Source organism: Hippocampus bargibanti, linkage group LG03, assembly GCF_051943395.1.
Source record: "Hippocampus bargibanti isolate YZ-2025 linkage group LG03, ASM5194339v1, whole genome shotgun sequence".
Lineage (NCBI taxonomy): Eukaryota > Metazoa > Chordata > Actinopteri > Syngnathiformes > Syngnathidae > Hippocampus > Hippocampus bargibanti.
In genome coordinates this window covers 31,186,103-31,213,468 of record NC_142736.1, presented here as the reverse complement: position 1 = coordinate 31,213,468, position 27,366 = coordinate 31,186,103, and the positions used below count along the sequence as shown (strand labels likewise).

General features: G+C 39.8%; 1 protein-coding gene across 2 annotated transcripts in view; it reads left to right on the top strand.

Annotated features, from left to right (window-relative positions):
* The window catches only part of cskl (c-src tyrosine kinase-like), a 33,779-nt gene extending 9,543 nt beyond the window's left edge, over positions 1–24,236 (top strand). Inside the window, exons 2-13 of one of the 2 annotated variants that reach the window (XM_088993071.1) lie at positions 9,849–9,932; positions 10,830–10,943; positions 11,018–11,130; positions 13,341–13,560; positions 17,452–17,545; positions 18,454–18,519; positions 19,899–19,998; positions 20,080–20,170; positions 21,060–21,133; positions 22,206–22,401; positions 22,471–22,557; positions 23,858–24,236. In XM_088993071.1, coding sequence (XP_088849197.1) covers positions 9,918–9,932; positions 10,830–10,943; positions 11,018–11,130; positions 13,341–13,560; positions 17,452–17,545; positions 18,454–18,519; positions 19,899–19,998; positions 20,080–20,170; positions 21,060–21,133; positions 22,206–22,401; positions 22,471–22,557; positions 23,858–24,040 — 1,353 coding nt within the window. In that variant the 5' untranslated portion in view covers positions 9,849–9,917 and the 3' untranslated portion in view covers positions 24,041–24,236. Of the gene's footprint in view, positions 1–9,848; positions 9,933–10,826; positions 10,944–11,017; positions 11,131–13,340; positions 13,561–17,451; positions 17,546–18,453; positions 18,520–19,898; positions 19,999–20,079; positions 20,171–21,059; positions 21,134–22,205; positions 22,402–22,470; positions 22,558–23,857 lie in introns of both variants that reach the window. The other variant, XM_088993070.1, reaches the window with a different exon arrangement.
* Positions 24,237–27,366: the final 3,130 nt, after the last annotated feature.

The window sequence follows — 27,366 nt, the reverse complement described above, 5'->3', positions numbered from 1 at the left end:
AGTTTGAAAATACACCATTCCTTGAGGTTGTGCCTTATACTCCGGTGCGCCTTATAGATGGAAAAAGTTTGAAAATACACCATTCATTGGGGGTGCGCTTGATACTCCAGTGCGCCTCCCATACGGAAAAAGTTAGAAAATACACCATTCGTTGAGGGTGCGCCTCACATACGGAAAGTTTGAAAATACACCATTCATTTGGTGTGTGCCTCATAATCCGCTGTGCCTTATACAGTAAAGTCTCGTTATATCGATATCGGATATATCGATAGTCCCGGTTACATCGGTACTATTTCTATGCACGCACGGAGAAAATTACATGGAAACAGGGTCGGATATATCGATAGTCCCGGTTATATCGATATTTTTTTGGACTCCCTTGAATATCGATATAACGAGACTTTACTGTATATGGAAAAAGTTTGAATGTACACCATTCATTGAGGTACAGTAAAGTCTCGTTATATCGATATTGGTTATATCGATAGTACTGCTTATTACGATACTATTTCTATGAACGCAAGGAGAAGATTTACATGCCGCAGGATCGGATATATCGATAGTCCGGTTATATCGATATTTTTTCCGACTCCCGAGAATATCGATATAACGAGACTTTACTGTATATGGAAAAACTTTGAAAATACTCCATTCATTGGGGGTGCACCTTATACACCAGAAAATACTGTAATTAAAGTGTGCGGGAGCGCCTCTGGAAAGAAAGAAATGAATCATATGAAGGCAGGCAGTCAAAGCAGACAGACTATTTAATTAAATGCAGTATTTCCGTCATGTATGTGCTGATAAAAGCGAGTGCATGCTGCCTCCACCGACTTCGACGGGGAGGATATAAATAGAGCTGTAGAGTGTGCGTGTGTGTCCTCGCTGAGGCTCCAAAGTGAATCGCTGGAGCTCAAACAATAAGCATTCGCCATCTCCCAGCATCACCCTTCCTCCCCTTCTGTGGCCCAGCCGTTGCAGGCTCCTTTCGCCCCTTCCCCGCGACCCCTCTTCCTTTCTTTCTTCCACTTCCTGCCTGCCTGCTTTTTGTTGCCCGACGCCAGCGGTGTGAGCCCCAGCGGCCCATTACTCCATGACGTCACACCATATATCTGTCCGTCTATCAACCCACCTGTCTGATTGTCCCCTTCTCCGTCACGCTCCTTTTCTTTTTTTTGTTCACTTCGACAAAGATATGAGGCGACCGCTCCGGGATTAAGCACAGCTGAAAGGATGTGCGCTACTTCCTTTTTCTTTTCGCTTTACCCCATTGGTTTATTTTCAGTCTGTATTACTAAAACTACATACTGAAAGGACATGGGGGAGAATACCTCAAAATTTTGGCTAAAACAGGTTTACGAACCCCTTGGCTCACGAACATTTCGGTTTACGAACGTTAAATTTATCAAAATTTTACCTTGGCATACAAACTATTTTCCGGGATACACACGGAGCTGCCACAATGAGTTATGTGTCGTTCGCGAAGGAGCCTGTTCTCCTAACAAGAAAATGGCAGCCCACTTGTTTTTGTCCTCTATTCCCGGCCCCCAGTCTTCCGTTAAAGCCACGTATTTGGTCAAGAACGCAGCAGTGAGGGGAGGTGGTTTAAACATTAAAGAGACAGGCAGACTACAGAGAGAGAGTGACAATATGGATAGAAAACAGTGAAATTTGGACTCGTTTCAACATTGATAGTTCAAAGGCAGAGTGTAGACTGCAAGGTTAAAATTCCCAGCAAATCAGGCTCCACAAATAACCCGTACAAGCCATCTGTACACTTGAAGCAAAAAGCTATCAACCATGCTAAACAGAACTCAATTGATGAGGAACAAGGTAAAATTATCGCACAGAAAGCACCTCCAAGGGATCATTCCTCAAGATGGTGAAAGAAGGCTACGTTCCTCATCAAGTGTTTTATGCTGATGAAACCGGCCACTCCATTCCATCAAGCCATCAACGACCATCACAAAGGTCAATGAAATGACTTTATTATATAGTAGTTTATTTCTTTAATTATAATACCATAGCACATTTATCATACATAAAATAAGGTATATTTTGTGTAGTTTTTAGGCTTAGAAAATTAGAAAGTAGAAAATGATGTTTTATGGGGACCTGGCAACGGATTATTCTCATTTTAATGGTTTCCTATGGGAAATTAATTTTGGGGATACACAATTTTCGCCTTACACACTCTGTGTCCCAAATTCATTACGGCCCCCGAGAAGAAACCATAACTACAATGTGGCCCCACGGCAAAAAATGACTTTGACACCCTTGAGATAGATGGAAAAAAGTTAATTGCTCAGGTAACCGCTAAAGTAATTGCTAAACTAATTGCTAAACTAATCACTACAACAATCCCTAAAATATTTGCTTAGCTAATAGTTTAGCTAATCGCTAAACTCATCTCTAAACTAATCGCTTAGCTAATCGTTTAGGTAATTGCTAAACTAATCATTACAACAATCCCTAAAATATTCGCTTAGCTAATAGTTTAGCTAATCGCTAAACTCATCTCTAAACTAATCGCTTAGCTAATCGTTTAGCTAATTGCTTTGCTAATTGCTTAGCCAATTGCTTAGCTAATCGCTCAGCTAATCACTCAGCTAATCGCTAGACTTAATTGCCAAACTACAGTAAAGTCTCGTTATATCGATATCGGATATATCGATAGTCCCGGTTATATTGATACTATTTCTATGCACGCACGGAGAAAATTACATGCAAACAGGGTCGGATATATCGATAGTCCCGGTTATATCGATATTTTTTCGGACTCCCTTGAATATCGATATAACGAGACTTTACTGTAATCACTAACATAATCACTTAGCTAATCGCTAAACTAATCGCTTAGCTAATCGCTAAACTAATCGCTTAGCTAATCGCGACATTAATAGCTAGATGAATAAATACATTCACTCGTTACTATTCTGATCAAACGCTGATTTTGGCAAACCATTCCAGGCCGTCGTCTTCACGGTTGCCGACAGACAAAAATGACCGTTGAATAAGATGCCTCCGAGTGACACTTCGCTGGCAGAGAATGCAGAGAAATCGTACATTTGCATGCTTTCCAGGTCACATTTCCATATTCCTCTTCTGCTCCAGTCATGCCGCGTTGAGACATCATACAACTGCAAAAAGAAGCCCGGGCGGACCTTTTATCTCTGAATTTTGGGGGGGGGGGGGGGAGCTCATTTGAATGTGACGGTTAAAAATTCAAGGTCATTGCTACTAAAGATGTTTGCGTAGCATCCCGGGTGGCTTTTCGCTAACCTTGCACTTGGATTTATGAAGAATGTTGTTGACTGGTAAAAAACATAATGGTGTCCTTTGCTGGGTGAAGTCAAATAATGGCTGTTTTTTAATTGAATCTTAATATATTAGATTACCCTCGCGACATTATGTGACTTTTTTTTCCTTAAATGTATTTAGGCCAAACCGCAAATAAATAGGAAGCCCGTTAAAGATTTTTTTATAAAGAACCGTACTACTTTTCGTTTCCCGTGCGTCAGCCACTCAAGCTTATTGCGGTGGAAGAGGCGCGGTATAAATAAAGGGTGCTTTGCTTTGCATTCCCCCTCTGCACCCCTTCACCCCCAGATGCCTGCGGTTTTGTCGGTCTGGTTTTAGAAGCCCACAATAACTTTCCCGAGCTCGGGCCCTCTTTGGTGATTTGTCCCAAGTTTTTTTATTTACACCAATGATAAGAAGAAGGTTTCTTCAGCCGTCATCTGTACATTTTTGAAGGTGTCGGACGTTTCGCTTCTTATCCAAGATGCTTCTTCTTCAGCGAACTAAAGTCTTACTGGTAGTATCGGCCCTATATATTATATTAATATTATATATATATTACATTAGGGATATATATATATATATATATATATATATATATATATATATATATATATATATATACACACACACACAGTAAAGTCTCGTTATATCGATATCGGATATATCGATAGTCCCTGTTATATCGATACTATTTCTATGCACGCACGGAGAAAATTACATGCAAACAGGGTCGGATATATCGATAGTCCCGGTTATATCGATATTTTTTCGGACTCCCTTGAATATCGATATAACGAGACTTTACTGTATATATATATATATATATATATATATATATATATATATATATATATATATATATATATATATATATATATATATATATATATATATATCCCTAATGTAATATATATAATATTAATAAAATATATATCCCTAATGTAATATATATAATATATAGGGCCGATACTACCAGTAAGACTTTAGTTCGCTGAAGACGCATCTTGGATAAGAAGCGAAACGTCCGACACCTTCAAAAAAGTACAGATGATGGCTGAAGAAACCTTCTCATCGATGGACCACTCCTGTACGACTGAGAGCTTACACAGACACAATGATAAGAAGCTAACAGAATGGGGAATAAAACCCCAGCGTCATATTCACAAGCCAACAACACTGAGCCGCACATTCGGGAAGTGCTCCTTCATAGTAGATTGCCTATTGCATCACCGGTTGCCATGACAACGTGACAATGAGCCGAGACGAATTTAGATACTTGGAGGAAATGATTGTCATTCATGTTTGCCACTCGCAATAGTCATAAGTAAAGCCGTGATACGAATGTGTATCAACATCCCACATAAAACTGACGCTTGCATAGCCAGCACGCCGCTGCTTAAAGGACAACCGGCGTCTCCGGACAAGTTGTGTCCATAATTTGTAAAATGGCTTCAAATGACTTCTACTAAGCGTATTTTAATAAGATTCTACCGCATGTAGCTATATTTTATGTTTTAAGACTCGCGCTGAATATTCAGGAAGTCTTGTTTTTGAGTTGGTGACGAGTATGTGACGTCACTAAAGGAACGCCCCTGACCAAAAAAGTGACGCATTGTAGCGGTCCTTCCATCACGTCAATGTATTTTTCTGTACTTGTTTGGTCTGGAGGCCTCGTATTGCACCCAAAAGCCGCCAGAAGAGGGCATCCAAGCTCCATGTAAGGAATTTATCAGCCTGTGGAAACGGAGGTGGCCACAGGAGGTCGCCATTTTGTGCCTCTCTTTCGGTGAGACATTTCCCCTCAATGTTGCCTCAAAATGGCACGGAATAAATTCTTTAATCGAGTGCAAACATGTATGCTTTCCTCTTCAGAACTATTTGAATCATATTCATCACTGGATGTGTAACAAGAAAGCATATTCTCCGAATCTGAAGCCATTGTTTTGATTCTCCAGCAATGCAAGACGTCTTGGCGTGACGTCACGAACTGGGGGCGGGACTTTCTGAAAATGCCCAATTCGCAGCTCAATTTTTTGCAGATTTTTGACACTAAGTCATTTTTATTGGTGTTTTGCATTTGACTAAAGATATCATACTGCGTGTTTTGGGTATTTTAGATGCTATAAAACGTTTTTCTGACGTCAGTCAAGAAACAAAAAAGTGACGTCGGTTGTCCTTGAAGAGCTTCTGGTGAGAATCGTGATATAAAAATCTAATTATTTCTTTTAACAGTGCAAATTAAAGTTTTATAGAGGTCTTTTTTTGTCCCGCCCTTCTGTCTGAGAACTACTGCATTATGGTAGCACTGACCTTTTTTTTAAATAATTTAAATAAACCACAATTATACAAGGACCGCGCTACAGTTGCATAACACCGCCATTGGTGTGTCAGACGGTGCTGAAAATGACTCACGCTTTCATCAATAAAGAACATCTGAATGGCAGCGCATCCCTCGACATGAACTCTGCATGGCCCCGTGTTGACAATCCAAGCACCCTTGTGAACAAGGCGTTTTGGCAACCGCGTGAAGGTAATTAGCACGTCTGTGTAGGAGTTAATCGGGCATGTGGCTCATCGCGCTAAGCAGCCATCATGCAGTTAACACATACGAATATTTGTGCGTCTTGGCAGAAGTTGAATAATTATGGTATACTTTTGGAGTCACTCATGTATTTTTTTTTATGCAAAGAGGTAAAAATGCAATTGTTGAGTTCTGTCAAGCTACGCTATACAAAACAAAATTGCCATCTTTGTTCAAAAGATGCATTCTGACATGCTGGGGTCTTGCATCGATAAATTGGTACAGAACGATGCAGTGAACACACGGGCACAAAACTTCATTGAAAAATAAAATCACAAAAAAAAAGATTTGGCCTGAAAGCAATGTTGCATTAATTTTAATTTATTGCTGGTTTTGTTAATGGTGACGGCTGTTTATGAATTTAAATGTCAAAAAATACGTAAAATAATAAAAACACAGTACATGACACATTTTGGATTTTTTTTTCACCGATACTTCACCTACAATTCCATAAAAAAATACACATTAGTATCTATTTATTGCTGCGGCTGGATGGATGCATGGCTTGAGGAGCCCGCGGCTTGGAATTGAAGCAGATTTACGTGGGACAGAAGATGTGATGCTTTTGTCAATGCTACAGCTTCATGTTTGCTTTCAAAACTAACAATAATAATAATAATAATACATTTCATTTATAAGCGCCTTTCAAAACTCTCAAGGACACTTTACAGTCATGCACATTCCACCTTGACGTCCCTGATCCACTGGTGAAAAGGAGGCTTTGATCCTCTCTTTCATCTAGAAATGCTTTATGAAAAAAATAGGGTGCAGAAAGTGTTTAAGATTTAATGACTGTCTGTGTCATTTGTTGTGTGTCACATTATTTGTTATTATTATTTTATGTTTGTTTTTGACTGCAAGAATGGCTGCCTTTACAGCATCTCCTGTATTTTGATTTTGTTGCTGTGAAATGCCAATTTCTCCACTGTGAGACAAATAAAGGCTCATCTACTCTGCTCTACTTTGCCATGCAGCCCTGGTTTATATGTTTTTGTGTGTTGGTCGAAGAATTGGTGTGGTTTGGAAATGGAACCTTGTTATTGAGCTAAAACAGAGCTCATCCATATGATTTCCATCCACATGCGAAGGCCATCTGAGCAAGTGAACAATGGTGTGTCTCGGGCAAAGAAAGCAAGGCTGTTTACTGAGTAGCACTAGTCGGGCATGTTGCTCCTGCAGCGTGTTGCTTGATGTGCTTGAATGGCTCTTTGGGCATTCCTCAGGGCGCAGACGGTTAAGAATAGCCTCACAATGCCGCCGTGAGTGACTCTCCAAGGGTCTACACAGGCTAATACGTAGCTGTTATCTGCAATGGACTGCAGCCTAGCTAGTTCCTGTGTCAACACAGGATGTGGTGGCGAGAGTGCCTTTGTCGAACCTTTCGAGGGAACATGTCATGACCCACCGACGCTTACCAATTAGCGTTGCTTTCCTTTTTGTCGGAAACGGACGTTGTCATTAGCTCCTCCCCTGCTTTCATACAGAGAGATGGAAAATATGAGTCTATGACTTCCTTCTTCTCGCTCAACTCGCAACTTCCTGTTCGCAAAAGCAAGAGGCTTTGGAAGAGGTCAAAATATTTCTTAGACGTCGCTTTTCTGGTACTGGTTAATGTGAAGCATACAACGGCGCAAACAATTCCACTGGTAGTACAGATTTGGTTGTACTTTTTATGGGGGTAGTGGGGTATTACAGCATAACCATCTTTGCTGATGTACCTGGAATAACTCAAATAGATAGAAAGCTAGCTAGCTAATAGCTAGCTAAAAATAATAATAATAATGCATTTTATTTCAAGCGCCTTTCAAAGCTCTCAAGGACACTTTACAGTCACAGACAAGCATAGACAAAATAATAAATAAAATACAATTATAAATAGAAACAAGAGATAAAGCTATACAGAAAATGCAATTTTAAATAGGTGGGTTTTGAGATGGGATTTGAAGGTAGGAAGGTACGAATGTTGGGAGGAAGTGAGTTCCAGAGTTTGGGGGCAGTAGTAAATAGTTAGCTAGCTAGCTAATAAATATTTCGCTATAGATATAGCTAGCTAGATAGCCAGAAATGTAAATTTCTCCACTGTGAGACGAATAAATGTAAATCTAATCCTAATCCAACACAGTCGCCTCAATTGGCTGTGACTGAATGAAACTACCAAAAAGTCACTCGATAAGACTATAAAAGGAGATGAAAACATAATTGACAGCTTGAAATGTGTCTTATTAATTTGGAGTAATAATATGTCACTAGAGTGAAGGATGGACGCTTGGTGCTTTGATGAGGCATTATGACAGAAGTAACGATATTGATTTTGGTCAATAACACGACAAGAACTCATTCCGAAGAATTTGAAATAGTCCCCCAGCACAGTTTCGACCGTCCAACAAGAAATTTGGTTGTGGGAATATCCTAACAAGAAGCCCAAAATGCTCCAAATGATGGTTGACCGTTTTGGTCAGAATCAACGTCCTTGTGGCTGAATTCCAGAAGTTTCACTTTGCCGAATTAGTACTCTGCAATTTTCACAAATCAGCACCAATCAGGAAAAGGCATCCTCGAAATCCACAAGGTACTCTTTACATACCTGTCAACCTGCGAGACACTGTGACCTTACTAACGGCTCATTTTTTTTCTTACTTGCTGTGGAAAAAAAAACATACGCGTGTGCAATATTTCATTGCGCAATTTTATTCACACGATTTCACATGTAAACATTAATACTTCTAACAAGTTACAACATATTTCTAGCAATAAACAAATATGATCTATGTTGTAGAGCAGGGGTCGGGAACCTTTTTGACTAAGAGCCATAATAGTAAACTATTTAGAAATGTTTTTCAGTGAGAGCAACGCACGCACAAACACACACGCAAACACGCACTCACGCGCGGCCACTTTTCAACAAAAGGTCAGAATGTATTATTTAAAATAACTGTGATAGTACTCACTGTTAACATGAATGGTTTTCCGTTCCTCATGATTGGTAAAAATCCAGCCGAACGATCGGCATGAAAGTCAACTTGCAAGGTCCATACACGAAGTTATTGCTTGCATACTGCTAATTAGATTGCGCGCCAGCTTTCTGTTGTCGTTCACAGATGTATGTTGATGCTAACGTTAGCATGGGGCTTGTTAAAATGCCACTGACATTCGACTGTCTTATTGATTGTATTGTTTCATTGCAAATTAGAATTAGAACCTTTTCTCTCCACAAAGGCGAATCTGCTCCGGTGCATTCAAGCTGAAGTGTACTCGCCATTTTTTTTACTCGTCGGTTTATTTAAAGGGACGTTTACCCATTACAACATGACGGCCAGTATCATCCAATCAAAATTGCGTTTTCCGCCAACTGCAGCCCAACAGGAAATGACCAGCGAAAAAGCGAGAAGATGTATTCAGTTTTATCTGCGAGCCATATGCAATCATCAAAAGAGCCATATATGGCTCGCGAGCCGTAGGTTCCCGACCGCGGATGTAGAGCATTGTGGCTTTTTTTTTTTGCTGTGGACAAATTCAATTTGTCCAAAGCAAAAAATAATTTGAATTTGTGTTCTTACGATATATGTTTATAAAAAAAATATGAATGTTACGGTGAAAAAAAACACAGTCAAATGTTTCATTTAACTGATTTCAAAATAAAATTTCACTTCACCAGAACTTGTCTTCTTGGAACTTTTGTTTCTTCTCTAGACTTGTTTTCTGGGTGGTCTACTTCGCTTTTTGCGATATTTTTTTAAATTAACATTACTGCTAATATTTAATGACAGAATCGAAAGTATTTCAAAATTATATTGAAATTTTTTTGCGTTTCCCCTAAAAAAACATTATTGTATGCCATACACATCTAAAAATGTGCAAAAATCGTTACAAAATACGGCCGCTTGACAGGTATGCTCTTATATGGTCAAAACAACGTATAATGGGCGGACGTCTAACACGTGGCTTTTTTCTTTAAATATGGCAGCTCTGATGGTACCAGCTGAACATTGAGCGCTACCTGCCTGACGACACCTGCCGCCCACTTCCTCTCATCATGTCTGGGATTCACGTGAGTCAATGGCATTGCACAACCTCAATCCACAATACATACGAGACATATATAATAATAATAATAATAATAATAATAATAATAATAATACATTTCATTTATAAGCGCCGTTCAAAACTTTCAAGGTCACTTTACAATCACAGGATATGTTTTGCTGTGGGTGGGCAGTGGCAGCCACACGCGCCAGCGTTCACTCAACCCGGAAGTAACTTAAATAGATACAAAGCTAGCTAGCTAGCAAATCGATAGGCAACAGATACCTAGCTAGCCAGCCAGATAGCGAGGTAACCAGCCAGAGCTACTAGATATCAAATAGCTACCATATATATATATATATATATATATATATATATATATATATATATATATATATTTTTTTTCAAACTAATATATTTAGACATTTATGTGCAGTACAACCGAGAATTAGATTAAAAATAGCACTGCTAAAACTGCCATTAACTCATTCACTGCCAGATGATGTGCATAAATGTGTCCGCGCCAATGCCAGGGTTTTTGTCATTTTCACTCAAATTCCTAGCCCCACAGAATATTGAGTTTTAGGACTATGTCAAAATTTTTCTTTGATCAGAAAAAAAGTTAATTCCTAAGTTATACAGGTCTGGAGTTATATGAGCTTGAAATGGCGGCGGCTGTCCAAAATACAATACAAAACATACATATTGATTTATATAGCGCTTTAACAACATCTGAAACTGTAACAAAGCGCTAACATGGACAAAAGGCAAACGCTGCCCCCTCGTGGAAGGGAAAAACATTGCCAGAGGTCTGACCAGCGCTTTATCGGCACCACCTAAAAGAAAAACCAAAACCTGAATATATTCGGTAACGGCAGTGATTGAGTTAAGTCAAGATGCCATTTTCTGCTTTGCGTAGCAGGCGCCGTGGTCGACAGGCACCGAATGCGTCGCCAAGTACAACTTCCAGACGGCCAACGAACAGGACCTGCCCTTCTGCAAAGGAGACGTGCTGACCATCATCGGGGTCACCAGGGTAAAGCATCAGCCTTCCTTCTCTTTGACTCTAAACATTTTCTGCAATCAGTTGAAGAAAATGTTTGTCCTCAGGATCCCAACTGGTACAAAGCAAGGAACATCGTAGGCAGAGAGGGAACCATTCCAGCAAACTATGTCCAGAAGAGGGAAGGAGTCAAATCAGGAGGGAAACTCAGTCTTATGCCGTAAGTGTTGGCGCAAGTAGAACTTACCTCCAGCTGTTGACGGTCACCATTTTGAATTCTGCCTGTATGTGATGTCACAACAGGGATAATTTAGTTTAATTTGGCAGCTATGCTGGGCAGCCGCAGTTCCCCCACTTTGGAGCGACGACATCGAAGGTTGATTAGTTAAACCAGTGGTTCTTAACTGGGGGTGCAAGAAGGCTTTCTTCAGGGTTTACAATTTACAATTTTTCAGGGATAACTTAAAAAATGGAAACATTCTGGAATCAAGAAGTCATTGTATTATTTGGCATGCGCGATAATTCTAATTAAGCCTTGTGGCTTTATAATAAACCAATTAGTATAATAATTATTTATGATGTATAATATAATTATTGTTTATAATTACAGTAAAGTCTCGTTATATCGATATTCAAGGGAGTCCGAAAAATATCGATATAACCGGGACTGTCGATATATCCGACCCTGTTTGCATGTAATTTTCTCCGTGCGTGCATAGAAATAGTATCGATATATCCGATATCGAGATAACGAGACTTTACTGTATTATTATTTAATAAATAATATGTAATAATTTTTGGGGGGATAATGGACGGCTAACCGAAAAATTTCTAGAACCAACTGTATTATTTGGCATTAGACATCATTCTAATTAAGCCTTATGGCTGTAAAGTAAACCAATTATTATATTAATAATTATTTATTTTATATAATAAAATTATTGTTTATACTTATTATTTAATATATCATACAGTGATACCTCAGCTCACGAACTTAATTGGTTCCCAGAAAGTGTGTGTAAGGCAAAAGGTTCGTCTGACAAACATTAATTTCCCATAGGAAACCATTAAACATGAGAATAATCCGTTCCCAGGTCCCCATAAAACATAATTTTCTACTAAATAAGCCTTAAATCTACACAAAATATACCTTATCTTATGTATAATAAATGTGCTATTGTATTGTGATTGAAGAGATCAACAGTACCGTAAAATAAAGTCGTTTTATTTACCTTTGTGATGGTCGTTGATGTAGTTGCCTCTTGATCAGATCTGAGTGAAGTTGGCGTGCTTTTTCTGCGATAATACCTTCACACACTGTCCCTTACTAGCTGCTTTTCGTTCATCCAAATCAACAGATGTTTTTCAACCTCTTCTATTGCCTGAGTCCGATGCTTAGACACCACAAAAACACCCTTAGCCACACGTAGCAATGGTCGACTTAGCATACTGGTACTAGGGTGCTTAGTCACATAAACGCACACCTCGTTCGTGTTTTACGATGAGCTCATTCTTCTACTCGACCGTAATTTTCATTTGTGTCCGCTTCGGCTTAACACTAGCCTGTGGTGGGGTCTTTTTCGGTCCCATAAGAGCAAAAGTACTCCACTTGATAACAAACCACATCTGCACTGGTCCGTCAGCCACCGTGGCGCTGTTCGACTGTGTGGTTTGGTGTTCACCCACCGAAAACTAGTCCGTCAGCCACCGTGGCGCTGTGCGGTTTGGTTCATCCGCCAAAAACAAGACTATATGCTCACGGATTTAATGTTTGTGAGGCGAAAAGTTCGTTAGCTTAAGCGTTCGTAAGTCGAGGTATCACTGTTTATAATAATTTGTATTCAGTTATTTGTATTTTATGTAGTTTTACTTTGTCGGTTATGTAAATAATACATGATGGTTTTGCTAGATTAGCAATTACTGACAGCATCCTTAGCGTTAGCATCTGGTAACAAGCACATTTGATATGTCTCTGGTGATAAAATTCTGCTTCAAAGTGAAATTGCATCCCTGCCATGAGTAAAAAGGTAGTCATTGTTTTTATTTGACTTCTTGTGGTGTGATTATTCTCTGCAGATTAGCGGCTTTATTAGCAATCTAAAAGCAGAAAAGTACACAATGACAGTAATTCGTCCACACAACGCACACAGTGTGTCATTTGCCAATTCATTAAACGATCCCCGAACTGCAAAATGCTGCACTTCAACTCCCCTTTGCACCCGTCCAGCGCATCACAGACGGCAGCGTTCAACTTTTGAGTCATTGGGTCACCAAGCGCTCGACTGGTTTGTTACATAACAAGCGTTAATGATTGGCGATGCAGGCACAAACTTCCTGTTGCTCCAATTGAATGATTTGACAGAATCCCCTTCAAAACTGACAATCTTATTTTGAAATTTTTTTGTCCTCCCCTTTCTGGTCTGCTCACAGTTGGTTCCACGGGAAGATCACTCGCGAGCAAGCGGAGCGTCTGCTCTACCCTCCCGAGACGGGCCTATTTCTGGTTCGCGAGAGTACCAACTACCCGGGCGACTACACGCTCTGCGTCAGCTGCGACGGCAAGGTGGAGCACTACCGCATCATTTACCACAACGGCAAGCTCACCATCGACGAGGAGGAATATTTCGACAACCTCATGCAGCTGGTGGAGGTATGCACGCAAAAAGGGGAATGGTATAATAATCCCATCACAAATCTAGACAGGTAACATGCGCGTTACGACCGGGTTCCGTTCCGACAAAACGGTCGTAAATCGAAAAGCATCCAAAATGGCTGACGCGAGCATCACATAACCATAACAAATACCGACACGCTGGCATCTCCTATACGACAGGATAGTATACGATGTAAATATTTTGTTTTTAAGCAACGTTTTCTGCTGAATACTATTATATACCAAAATGTTGACAGTTCATTTATAAATCTTATAACTTTTAGTGTCATTTTAATCATTTTATATTTCGTATTATCGATCTTTATTGCTGTGTCGGCGCACACGCTTTCTGCTGACCCAAATACGCACGGCGTCCCATGCATGCGAGCTTTCCAAAAATCGCTCTCCCTGCTAACGGAGAAGCCAGAAGAGGCGCCGACCGTGAGCCCGACGTGGCACATTTGCGTCATGGCGATCCCACCCGCTCCGCTTCGGCGGCGGTGGACACCCCTCCCCCTGATTGTCACGTTCAGATTGACAGATTGGATGTTACCTCTCTCTCTCTCTCTCTCTCTATATATATATATATATATATGGTGGGATATTTTTTTTAAATAAGTCAGTAAATTGTAGAAGAAACGCATCACTATAATGTAGTGGTTTGTTTTGATTACTCTTTTACTTATCCAGAATGTTAAAAATTAATTGAAGGGACAAATAGTAAATAAGTAAATATGTGCTTCTATTCATTAACACCCATTACATAACTCTTGCGCATACAACAGAAAACGACACACGACCACCAATGGGATTCGACTAAACTCACATTTTTCAAAAAGCCTCTCTCATCTGATATCTGCAAGACTGGCAAGGCGAATAGGATAGACTTTCATCCCTGTCAGATAACAAAAAAAAAAAAAAAAACACAAAAACACGAGCCTCAACCTCTTGCGCTCGTATATGGGCAATGCCGATATACGGAAATACCTTGGAGGTAGAGTCCAAACGATTGCCCTCATAAAACCACGCAGCATAAGCAATCTATAAAGTAACACTTGTTCAACACAATCTAATACTGTTTTTAAGATATGGATTAAGATGTGGATTTTTCTGTATATTTATTTATATATATATAGCTCTCTAGCTACCTTTCGAGCTAGCTCTCTAGCTAGCTCTCTAGTGAGCTCTCTATCTAGTTCTTCAGCTAAGCTAGAGAGCTAGCTGCACATATTTCCCACCTGTAAATTCCATCTCAAAACCCAGTATTTTTAACATCGCATTCTCTCTATAGTTTTATTTCGTGTTCATTTTATAATTTTATCTGTGGTTTTATTCATGTCAATGTTTTGTGATTGTAAAGTGTTCTTGAGAGCTTTGAAAGGCGCTTATCACAATCAGAAGCATCTTTATTGCCAAGTATGTAGAACACACAAGGAATTTGTTACACGCTGCACTAGGATCATCATCAAAAAATTGCTAAGTGGCACTATACAGTTCCATTTGGGCTACTGTTGAAAGAGTTCAAAGAGTTAATGGCTTGGGGAAAGAAGCTTTTTAAATGTCTAACTGTCCGTTGAAGTCGGATTTTGTCCATTTTTATTATCAATAAAATGTCTTATTATTTAGCTAGATAGAAAGACAGATGATAGTTTTTTTTTTGTATTTTTTGTACAACAGTTGATGTTTATTAAACCTTTATTCGTCCCACAATGGGGAAATTTGCAGTCCACAGCAGCAATTTGAAAGGGGGGGGGGGGGGTGTAAGGATAGAAAACAAGATATTCTAAGCATAGTTAAATAAAAAGGTCAACTGTATACTGTAAATGTGCAACGTTGTTTAATCAAAAACTTGATATAGTGCAGTGCAAGAAAGGCATATTGATATGTGTAGCTGTATTGCAGCAACCCATATTTACAGTACAAGTGTCCAGTTTTTTATTGTTTTTTTGTATAATATATTATGTATTCTTATTGTTTTTTTTTTGTTTTTTTTTTAATTCACAGTTAGGTTTGCTTCTAGATTGCAATAGCCACCATTTAAAGTCTTAAAAAGGGTTTTTTTTTTAAATGAGTTTCATTATTTTCGTCATGTATTTTCATTCTGCTGCACAAACTGGTTCATTGCATGCGCAGTTCAAAGTGTTTTTCAGCACCGGATGGTCAACAGGATGTCGAGACCTACCAAAATAACACCAGCAACACACTCACTAAGGATCCTAATTCATTTACTGTTGGTGAAAATGACGTCTGGCAAAGCTCGATTTATATGTTCAGGTCTATCTTTCCTCAAAAAAAAAAAAAAAAAATTCTCCCTATGTTTTAGCTTGAAGGTGTTGGATTTTTCACTGTTGCTGTTTCCCAGCGTCCTCTGTCCCCTCTTTTTTTATGTGTTATGATCTTTTCCACCTGCCTCCCTTGTGTAAACGTCGACTCACAGCCTTCGCCTCTTTCTCGAATCTATGTATAGCCTCTCCCAGCGTGCATTCTTCACCTCGTCTTCCCTCCTCACTAGCCGAGGATTCCTCCCCATTCTTAACGTGCGTATTTTCCGGCTCAGTCGGCTTGTCGCGACAGGCCTCGGCGTAGGCTGACTCAAAAAGGCACCCGATGTGATGTGCTATTTAGTGGACTCAAATTGATCACGCCTTGTTTTTAAATGGACATTTAATCATCATAATCTGTCTGCTGTTGCATCATGCATGCATTGTTCCCCTGCTTGGGGAATTTCCTTTTGCTGCAACGTCACCACCTGGTGGTTGCAGTCACCAAACGCAGCCCGTTGCTCATGCTGCGGTTTTGGAATATTTTCCGCTGGACTCCTGTTCTACCGACCGACGAGCTTTTTGGCCATGATGTCATCGTTGTCCAATAGAGGAGCGTGTTCTGTACCATCTAATTTTTTGCTTGTCATTGGCTCAAGTTATCGTATACGTTTTTTTTTTCAGAGTGGTGCGTGGGGCTATGTTCGTAAAAAGAGGCGATTGGTACCCTGAAGACTCAACAAAAAAAAGATGACAAGCGACTGATGTTCGAAGTGCTTCTTGTAAAAGGAGGCAATCGTGTTTGATGCTCAACGTGAGATGAAAGTCAAATCTGTCATGGTTTATCTTTGCTGCTGGAATGATGCGTCTTTCGTGTTTCCATCGCCAGGGGAGACCGAAGAAAAATCAGTTGGTTTGTTTGGGTGTCCCCGAGTGATCATATCCTCATATTTTTAACAGCTGATCAAATGTTTGTGTTTTTTTTGCTGATTTTTTTGGTTTTGTTTTGATTTTCAAATGTTAACAAAACCCATCCTTGCTTTTAAAGGACAACCGACATCGATGTTACGCATGTTGGGAGGAAGTGAGTTGAGCGTATTTTACAAAGATTCCACCGCATATAGCCATATTTTACGTTTTAAGACTGGCGCTGAATATTCAGGAAGTCTTGTTTTTGAGTTGGTGACGAGTCTGTACGTGACGTCACTAAAGGAACGCCACACACTAAAAAAGACACATTGTAGCAGTCCTTCCATCACGTCAATGTATTTTGCGGTATTGTTTGGTCTGAAAACCTTGTGTTGCACCAAAAACCCGCCAGAAGAGGGTGTCCGAGCTCCATATAAGGAATTTATCAGCCTGTGGAAACGGAGGTGGCCACAGGAGGTTGCCATTTTGTGCCTCTTTTCTGGTGATCCGTTTCTCCCGAATGTTGCCTCAAAATGGCATGGAATACATTCTTTAATCGATTGCAAACATGTATGCTTTCCTCTTCAGAACTATTTCAATTGCAGGACTCAGCAATTGCCGACTCAGTTGCTGCCATGTTTGTTTGTTGTTTTTTTTTTTAAGAGTAGATATTGCTTGCCCAAAAATCGCTCATTTTGCTCTCGTGTTTTCCCTGCAGCACTACACCAAAGATGCCGATGGCCTGTGCACCAGCCTGATCAAGCCTAAATTGATGGAGGGCACCGTGGCGGCGCAGGATGAGTTCTCACGGAGTAAGTGGAGGGCGCATTCGGGACTCATTCAACATAAGTGTTTTGTGTGTCCCGTCCATATGTGTATACAATGTAAACAGATGAGAAAAGGCTGTCATAGCATTTTAGTGCCTTGAAAGAGTATTTCAAGTGACTACAAATGCTCCAAGTGAGGTGTTCCTTTGTTTATTTGTCAATAATATACAGACACTCCCCTACTTACGACCATTTGATTTACGAAAAAAGGTACATACGAACATTTTTGGAGTAACATATGTAGTATTCAGTTGTACATGTACATATCTTTATACATCTTATATTTTATTAAATGTTGTTTTTTTCAGTATAAATCAATAAAGGTTACTTATACAGGCCTTAAACATACTTATATAAACCTTAAACTTACTTATATAATGCTTAAACATACATTCCTTAACAAATATCGCACTGAAGCAATTTACGAACGAATTCACCTTACGTATCTTGTTCGTAAGTTGGGAGCGTCTGTGTATTTATTATTCCTCAATGTAAATTACCGTATTTTCCGATGTATAAGGCCCACCGGAGTATAATGTGCACCCCCAATGAATGATGTATTTTCAAATGTTTTCCATATATAAGGCGCACCTTCAATGAATGATAAATGTTTTCCAAGTGTAATATATAAACATAAAGTTTTCCAAATATAAAGCACACTACATTATAAGGCGCTGCAGTAGAGGCTGGGGTTATGCACTATTCTTCTACAGGGGGAAATGTAGTCGGTGGCTGCAGAGAGTCATTGCAAGAGCTGTTGTGGCTGATGGCTCATATAAGGTGCACCTGCGTATAAGGCGCAGGGTCATCTTTTGAAGAAAATAACATTTTTTGGGTGCGCCTTATACACCGGAAAATATAGTAAATTGAAGTGATGTCTGGTGTCCCCGCAGGCGGCTGGGCCCTGAACAGAAAGGAGCTGAAACTCCTGCAGACCATCGGCAAAGGAGAGTTTGGAGGTGAGTCGAGACGTCAAGTTTGGAATTTCAAGACCAAGTTCGTGGGGAGGAAAACGCAATTTGTGAAAGCTGCCCTGGAACTTTTCTAATACACTCTGCATTGTGTTGATCGAAATCATTATGGATGCTAGCAATGCTAATAGCGATGTAGACATATGTTGACCTGCCTTTTAATGCCACTCCCCGAGCCCAAAAATAAATAAATACATAAAGTAAAGCTGTCTATACACTTACACAACATACAGTGATACCTTGGCTTTCGAACTTAACTGGTTCCCAGACAGTGTGTAAAGCGAAAAGTGTGTATCCCAAAAAATAATTTCCCATAGGAAACCATTAAAATTAGAACAATCCGTTCCCAGGTCCCCATAAAACATAATACTTTCTGATTTTCTAAGCCTAAAAACTACACAAAATATACCTTATTTTATGTAAAATAAATGCGCTACGGTAATATAATTAAAGAAATAAACTATACTGTATAATAAAGTCATTTTATTTACCTTTGTGATAGTCGTTGATGGCTTGATGGAATGGAGTGGCCGGTTTCATCAGTATTAAACACTTGATGAGGAACGTAACCTTCTTTCACCATCTTGAGGAATGATCCCTTGTAGGTGCTTTCTCTGTGATAATTTTATCTAGTTCCTCAACAATTGTGTTATGTTTAGCTGGGTTGATAGCTTTTTGCATCAAGTGTACAGATGGCGTGTGCAGGTTGTTTTTGGAGCCTGATTGATGGGATATTTTAACCTTGCAGTCTACACTTTGCGTTTGAACTATCAAAGTTGAAACTCTCACTGTCGTCTGCCTGTCCCTTTGTTTAGAACCCCTCCCCTCACTGATGCGTTCTTGACCAATCACGTGGCTTTAACCGAAGACTGGGGGTGGGAAATAGAGGACAAAAACAGTCGGCTGCCATTATGTTGTTAGAAGAACGGGCTCGTTCTCGAACGACACATCACTCATTGAGGCAGCTCCGTGTATGAAAAAAGTTTGTATGCCAAGGTAAAGTTTGTATGCCAAGGTAAATTTTTCACAAATTTAGCGTTTGTAAACCAAAAAGTTCGTAAGCCAAGGGGTTTGTAAACCGTGGTATCACTGTAATATAATCGTTTTATCTGGATCTTTAACGAAAATAAACGTGTTGCCTTCCCCCCCCATAAACACACGTTTGATTTGCTTTCATGGGCCGAATAAAATGATGTGGCGGGCCAAATTTGGCCCCTGGGCCTGGACTTTGACACCTGTGAGTTAGCGTTTCAAATGAATGGTTCAGTTGATTGATTTCAATCAAGGTTTTAATCATGAGGCTTCAAAACTACGATTTTTCTGAAAGTATCAGGCTCACTCAAGATTGTGTCCCTCGGTCTTGTCAGATGTGATGGTGGGCGACTACAGAGGGACAAAGGTGGCTGTGAAGTGTATCAAAAACGACGCCACGGCGCAAGCTTTCATCGCCGAGGCTTCCGTCATGACGTGAGACGCATCTGCCAGAACAATTTCGGATGTGGTGTTGTGTTGTCATTTTTAGTTTATTTTTTATGTGTGTGTGTGCAGTCAACTGAGACACAACAACCTGGTGCAGTTGCTGGGAGTCATCGTGGAGGAGCGGGGAAGTCTCTACATTGTCACAGAGTACATGGCCAAGGTTGGTGGTCTGTGATTCCTTAATTAGCATATTCTTTATATATAATGCTGCAATATATAATGTCATATATTTAAAGGACAACCGACACCCCGGACAAGTTGTGTCCATTAATTTGTAAAATGACTTCTACAGAGTGCATTTTACAAAGATTCCACCGCATATAGCTATATTTTATGACTCGCGCTGAATATTCAGGAAGTCTTGTTTTCGAGTTGATGACGATTCCCAATGTTTGGAACGCCCCTGCCCGAGAAAGCGACACACAATGCATTTTGGGTACTTTGTTGTAGCTGAAAATATCGTGTTGATGGCGAAATTAGAAGGAAAACTACACAAATAATGCAATGGTGAATCGTTGTGTGTTGCAGCCAATTGCGTTAACATGCATAACGAATGTGTATATTTACACAAATTCCCAGTGGACAAATCAGCCATTTCCAACGGCGCTTGTGCGCCATCTTGTGCATTTTCTGGGACGCTACATTGGACTCCTGACGGCTCGAATTGATACGGAAGGACTTCTTTAATCGATTGCAAACATGTATGCTTTCCTCTTCAGAACTATTTGAATCATATTCATAACTGGATGTGTAACAAGAAAGCATATTCTCTGAATCTGAAGCCATTGTTTTGATTCACTAGTAATGCAAGACATCTTGGCGTGACGTCACGAACCGGGGGCGGGACTTTCTGAAAATGCCCAATTCGCAGCTCAATTTTTTGGACACTTTAAGTCATTTTTATTGGTGTTTTGCATTTGACTAAAAATATCATACTGCGTGTTTTGGGTATTTTAGATGCTATAAAACGTTTTTCTGGTGTCAGTTAAAAAAACAAAAAAGTGACGTCGGTTGTCCTTTAAGGCCTTGTTTCCTCCTCTGTGCAACAGGGCAGCCTGGTAGACTACCTGCGCTCCAGAGGACGCACTGTGCTCGGTGGTGACTGCTTACTCAAGTTCTCACTGTGAGTTGTCTCAGTGCCTTTTTTTCCAAATTAAAAAAAAAATAATAATCTACAAATTGCGGTCTGCATTGTTATGTATGTCCTCTCAAACCGTGACCACATAGAAGTGAGTCATGCCAGGGCGTTGTGATAATAATAATAATAATAATAATAATAATAATAATAAATTTCATTTATAATCGCCTTTCAAAACTCTCAAGGTGTGTGAGCAGTGGCAGCTACACGCACTAGCGTTCATTCAAACCGGAAGTAACTCTAATAGATAGAAAGAAAGCAGCTAATATATAGCCAGCTTGATATCTAATAGAGAGCAAATAGATTGGTAGCTAGATAGACAGATGATAATCAAAATTTCAGATTTCCTCTCAATTCTGTCCAATCAAAATCAAGAACAGTGTGATTATGTCGCATATGTCTACAATAACAATACAGAGTGAGTATCCTGTGGTCTGCGCCAGCTAAACACGCCAGCGTTCATTCAAACCGAAGTAAGTCACATGGATAGAAAGAAAGCAGCTAATGGATAGCTAATAGCTAGGTAGATTGCAAGCTAGATAGGTAGCTTGCTCGGTAGCTGGGTAGCTTGCAAGCTAGATATGTAGCTTGCTAGGTAGCTTGCAAGCTAGATAGGTAGCTAGCAAGGTAGCTAGGTAAGGCACACGGCCGAAGGAGTAGAATGCAAATTTCCTCATTGTGGGACGAATAAAGGTTTTCTGATTCTGATTCTGATAACTTGCAAGCTAGCTAGGTAGGTTGCAAGCTAGCTAGGTAGCTAGCAAGCTAGCTAACGAGCTAATATACAGCCAGCTAGATAACTAGCTAGATAGCTAATGTAGAGCAAATAGATAGGTAGCTAGCGAGATAGGTAGCTAGCGAGATAGCCAGCTAGATAAATAGAAATAAGTGAAGAGAGGAAAAAAGATTTCCCCTCAATCCTGTCCAATCAAAATCAAGAACAGCGTTATTATGTAGCACATGTCTACAATAACAATACAGAGTGAGTGTCCTGAAAATAATGCAATTATCTCCTTGCTAAAGGAATAGAAATAATTATAATAATTCTCCCCCGCAGCGACGTGTGCGAGGCCATGGAGTACCTGGAAGCCAACAACTTTGTTCACAGAGACTTGGCGGCCCGCAACGTGTTGGTGTCGGACGACAACATCGCCAAGGTCAGCGACTTTGGCTTGACCAAGGAGGCCTCGTCCATTCAGGACACCGCCAAGCTTCCCGTCAAATGGACTTCCCCCGAGGCTTTGAGGGAGAAGGTGATGATTATTTTTAGTTTGTGTTAAGTCGGGTTGCTCAACTTTGCTTTTTGTTTTTGTCCCTTACAGAGGTTTTCCACCAAGTCAGATGTCTGGAGTTATGGAATCCTCCTGTGGGAGATCTACTCCTTCGGCCGTGTGCCTTACCCTCGTATTGTGAGTATCGGAATTTAGTTTCAACCAAGATTTACCATCCTCCATCTGTCTGGTACACGTGTTTTAAATTTGGTAGAATCATTGAGAACAAATCTCATAAACAGTTGAGCCTTTCACAACTCCCACTGGCTGATTAAAAGATGTCTTTTCAGGCATAACATAATCCACCATTTGAAATATTATGTATAGAAATAAAATGTATTATTATTGTTGTTGTTGTTAATAATAATAATAACAATAATAATAATAATAATAATAATAATAGTGAAAGGCGCTTAGAAATAAAATTTATTATTATTATTATTATTATTATTATTATTATTATTATTATTATTATTATAAAAATCACACAGACACAGCCTATCATAACTCCCACTGGCTGATAAAAAATGTCTTTTTAGGAATAACATAATTGACCATTTGAAATATCATATTTTCTCTCCCCATATTGGCCCGTCCTATTGAAAGGTGCTTAGAAATACAATGTATTATTATTATTATTATTATTATTGTAAGGCGCTTAGAAATAAAATGTCTATTATTATTATTATTAGTAGTAGTAGTAGTAGTAGTAGTATTGAACGGCGCTTAGAAATAAAATACTAATAATAATACATTTAATTTCTAAGCGCCTTTCAAAACTCTCAAGGTCACTTTACAGTCACAGGATTAGTTTTCCTGCGGGTGAGCAGCGGCAGCCACATAAAATGTCTTATTATTATTGTTGTTGTTGTTTTTATTATTGAAAGGCGCTTAGAAATAAAATGTCATATTATTATTAGTAGTAGTAGTAGTAGTATTAGTAGTAGTAGTATTATTAATAATAATATTATTATTATTATTATTGAACTGCGCTTATAAATAAAATGTCTTATTATTATTATTATTATTATTGAAAAGCACTTAGAAATAAAATGTATTATTATTATTATTATTATTATTGAACTGCGCTTATAAATAAAATGTCTTATTATTATTATTATTATTATTATTATTTTTATTATTATTATTGAAAAGCACTTAGAAATAAAATGTATTATTATTATTATTATTATTATTATTATTATTATTATTATTGAACGTTGCTTAGAAATAAAATGTATTATTATTATTATTTAATTTTTAATTACTATTATTTTTATTATTGAAGGGTGCTTAAAATCTAATGTATTATTATTATTATTATTATTTATTATTATTTGTTTTGATGGCATCCTATTTCCGGATTGGGAGGCGGTTGGCCTGCAGGTGGCAGCATTGTTCACTTTCACCCATCTCTACCACACATCCCCTCTCACAGCCACTGAAAGAGGTTGTGCCCCGCGTCGAGAAGGGTTACAAGATGGACGCCCCCGATGGTTGCCCGCCCGTCGTCTACGACCTGATGAAACAGTGCTGGACCCTCGACGCGGCCGTTCGGCCCTCCTTCCGCATGCTGAGGGAGAAACTGCAGCATATCCGGGCCAAGGAGCTCTACTTGTGAAGCGGCGTGGGTGGGAAGGTGATGATGATGATGATGATGATGATGATGATGATGGGGGCGAGGGAGGGAGGTGGGACCATAGCAAGCTTTCGTCCCGCCGTCCTTGGATGCCCGCCGGTTGACCTTAAAAGGACCCACTTTTGTTGGTGTTGTAAAGCTTTTGCCTAGTTCACCGCTTTTTTTTTTTTTTTTTTTGCTCCTCCTCTTCCTCTCCACCTCTGAACACGGCATTAAGTGGAGGGGGAGGCTGGCCTTTTCCTCCACCTTTGTCAGGTGCTTGCTCTTCCACCCTCATGCCATCCTCTCCACCTCCCCTCTGCATGTCCTCTCGCCCTCCTCCCTCTGCTGGCCGTGGTGTCAGGTGTGGGGCCTTCGCTCTGTACCAAAGTGCCTCCAGAGCTCCACAAACACACCACCGCTGTCATTTTTTTATGTTTATTTTTTTTTATTATTTGGAATTGCTATCTTTGTTTTCAGGGAGGTTATCAAACCAGTTTTCTAGTGCCGGAATTTTTTTCTCCCTTTTTTTTTTAATGTTGAAACATTTTTTCAGGGGGTCCAAGAGCCAAGATTGGCGTAAATGGAGGGGGGGGGGCAGAACAAGGACATGGAACTGCCTCTGAATGGTTCATCATACGTGGGTTTGTTTGTTTTTTTTATATCAAATATATTTAAAGGATTTAAAATGTAAAAAAAAATAAAAATAACTGACTGGGGCAGAGAATTTACGGGGGGAAAAGTAAAGGGGGGGAGGGGGCGGAATGGTGGTGCATGTGTGTGTGCGGTTGTATATGTGTGAGAGTGAGAGTGCATGTGTGAGAGGCCTTCGGTTCAACTGTCAGTGCTTTCAATGTTCATTGTTTTATTATGCTATCATGAATAAATCATTCCATCTGAGTAGACACTTGAAAGCACCGCTATCATTGATTTACGATGGCGGATATACAAAATATAGTGGTACCTCAGTTTACGAACCCCTTGTCTTACAAACTTTTCAGTTTATGAACGTTAAATTTATGAAAATTTTACCTTGACATACGAAGTTTTTCGGGATAAACACGGAGCTGCCTCAATGAGTGATGTGTCGTTCGCGAACGAGCCCGTTCTTCTCACAACAAAATGGCAGCCGACTCATTTTTGTCCTCTATTCCCCGCCCCCAGTCGTCGGTTAAAGCCACGTGATTGGTCAAGAACGCTGCAGTAAGGGGAGGTGGTTTAAACATTAAAGAGACAGGCAGACAACGGAGAGACAGTTTGTGAAATAGTTCGTATGCCAAGGTAAAATTTTACGTTCGTAAACCGAAAAGTTCGTCAGCCAAGGGGTTCGTAAACCGATCTATCACTGTATTTATAACCGCAATTGAACCATTGTGAATATTTTTAGGATACCCAGTATGTCATCACCAGACCACCTCGAGGTAGTCCGGATTCATCTGTGATGATTCCCAGGAGCCTTTGCGACAGCCGCGCCGTTATATAACATCGCAATGCCTACGGCCCCGACTGCCCCTTGTCATGTGCCGCCGCCACCGCCCGCATCCGGCCATACGTGACATCACTTCGCACGTGTGAAGGTATCCTGCCTGAAGGACAAATTACCCATGATGCCTTTTTTTCCATAATGACATATGCGTTCAAAAAAAATTCAGGCGCTGCCGTTTTCGGTTCATTTACTGACGTGTACATACTGACCGTGTACAGCATATGGATATAAGATTTATATGTGTGTTTATGGGAGACATTCCAGAATTAGACGATACATTGATACCTTGGCTTACGAACTTAATTGGTTCCCAGACAGAGTGTCTAAGGCGAAAAGTGTGTATCCCAAGAATTACTTTCCCATAGGAAACCATTTAAATGAGAGTAATCCGTTCCCAGGTCCCCATAAAAACATCATTTTCTACTTTCTAATTTTCTAAGCCTTAAAAGACAACCGGCGCCACTTTTTGTTTTTTAACTGACACCAAAAAAACGTTTTATAGCATCTAAAATACCCAAAACACGCAGTATATTTTTAGTCTAATGCAAAACACCAATAAAAATGACTTAAAGGACAACCGACGTATCCGGACAAGTTGTGTCCATAATTTGTAAAATGGCTTCAAATGCTGAGCGTATTTTACAAAGATTCCACCACATATAGCTATATTTTACGTTTTAAGACTCTCGCTGAATATTCAGGAAGTCTTGTTTTCGAGTTGGTGACGAGTCCTGATGTGACGTCACTAAAGGACTGCCCTTGACTGTAAAAAAGACACATTGTAGCGATCCTTCCATCACATCAATGTACTTTGCTGTACCTGTTTGGTCTGGGGACCTCGTGTTGCACCCAAAAGCCGCCAGGAGGCCAAAAGAGGGCGTCCAAGCGCCATATAAGGAATTTATTAGCCTGTGGAAACGGAGGTGGCCACAGGAGGTCGCCATTTTGTGCCTCTTTTTTTGGGTGAGAGATTTTCGCCCAATGTTGCCTCAAAATGGCACAAATAAATTCTTTAATCGATTGCAAACATGTATGCTTTCCTCTTCAGAACTATTTGAATCATATTCATAACTGGATGTGGAACAAGAAAGCATATTCTCTGAATCTGAAGCCATTGTTTTGTTCGCAGCTCAGTTTTTTTGCAGATTTTGGACACTTTAAGTCATTTTTATTGGTGTTTTGCATTTGACTAAAAATATCATTTCATCAAATATCATCAAAAAATATCATTTTGGGTATTTTAGATGCTATAAAACGTTTTTCTGGTGTCAGTTAAAAAACAAAAAAAGTGACGTTGGTTGTCCTTTAATTATTTCAGGATTGGAATCTTCCATCCGGGAACAGATGGGGGGGGGGGGGGGTGCTGGCGCTACATCGCAGCCAGAAATTCTAACGACTTGTTCAGGTTCACCAACAGAGCTTCATGAGCATGACAGCAGGAAGTCAAAGCTGAAATTGTCTTTTTTTTCCCCCTCCCTCACTGGTTCTAAAGTATTATTTCAGGCTGCTTCCTGACGACGTCAACCTACTCCCCTCAATCAGCATTCATATCCCGCGGCTTCCTTGAAGGGGCTCGTCAAATCCTTCTGCGTGGGAGGAAGTCAACCTGCGTTGTCGTTGCAAATACAGTGCAAAAAAAAAGGAATTAATGTAGAGTGATCCGGGCATCTAAGGCTGATGACTCACATGTCTCACCAAAAATTTCACTTAAAGGACAACCGACACCGTTTTTTTGTTTCCTAACTGACATCAGAAAAACATTTTATAGCATCTAAAATATCCAAAACACGCAGGCTGATATTTTTAGTCAAATGCAAAACACCAATAAAAATGACTTAAAGTG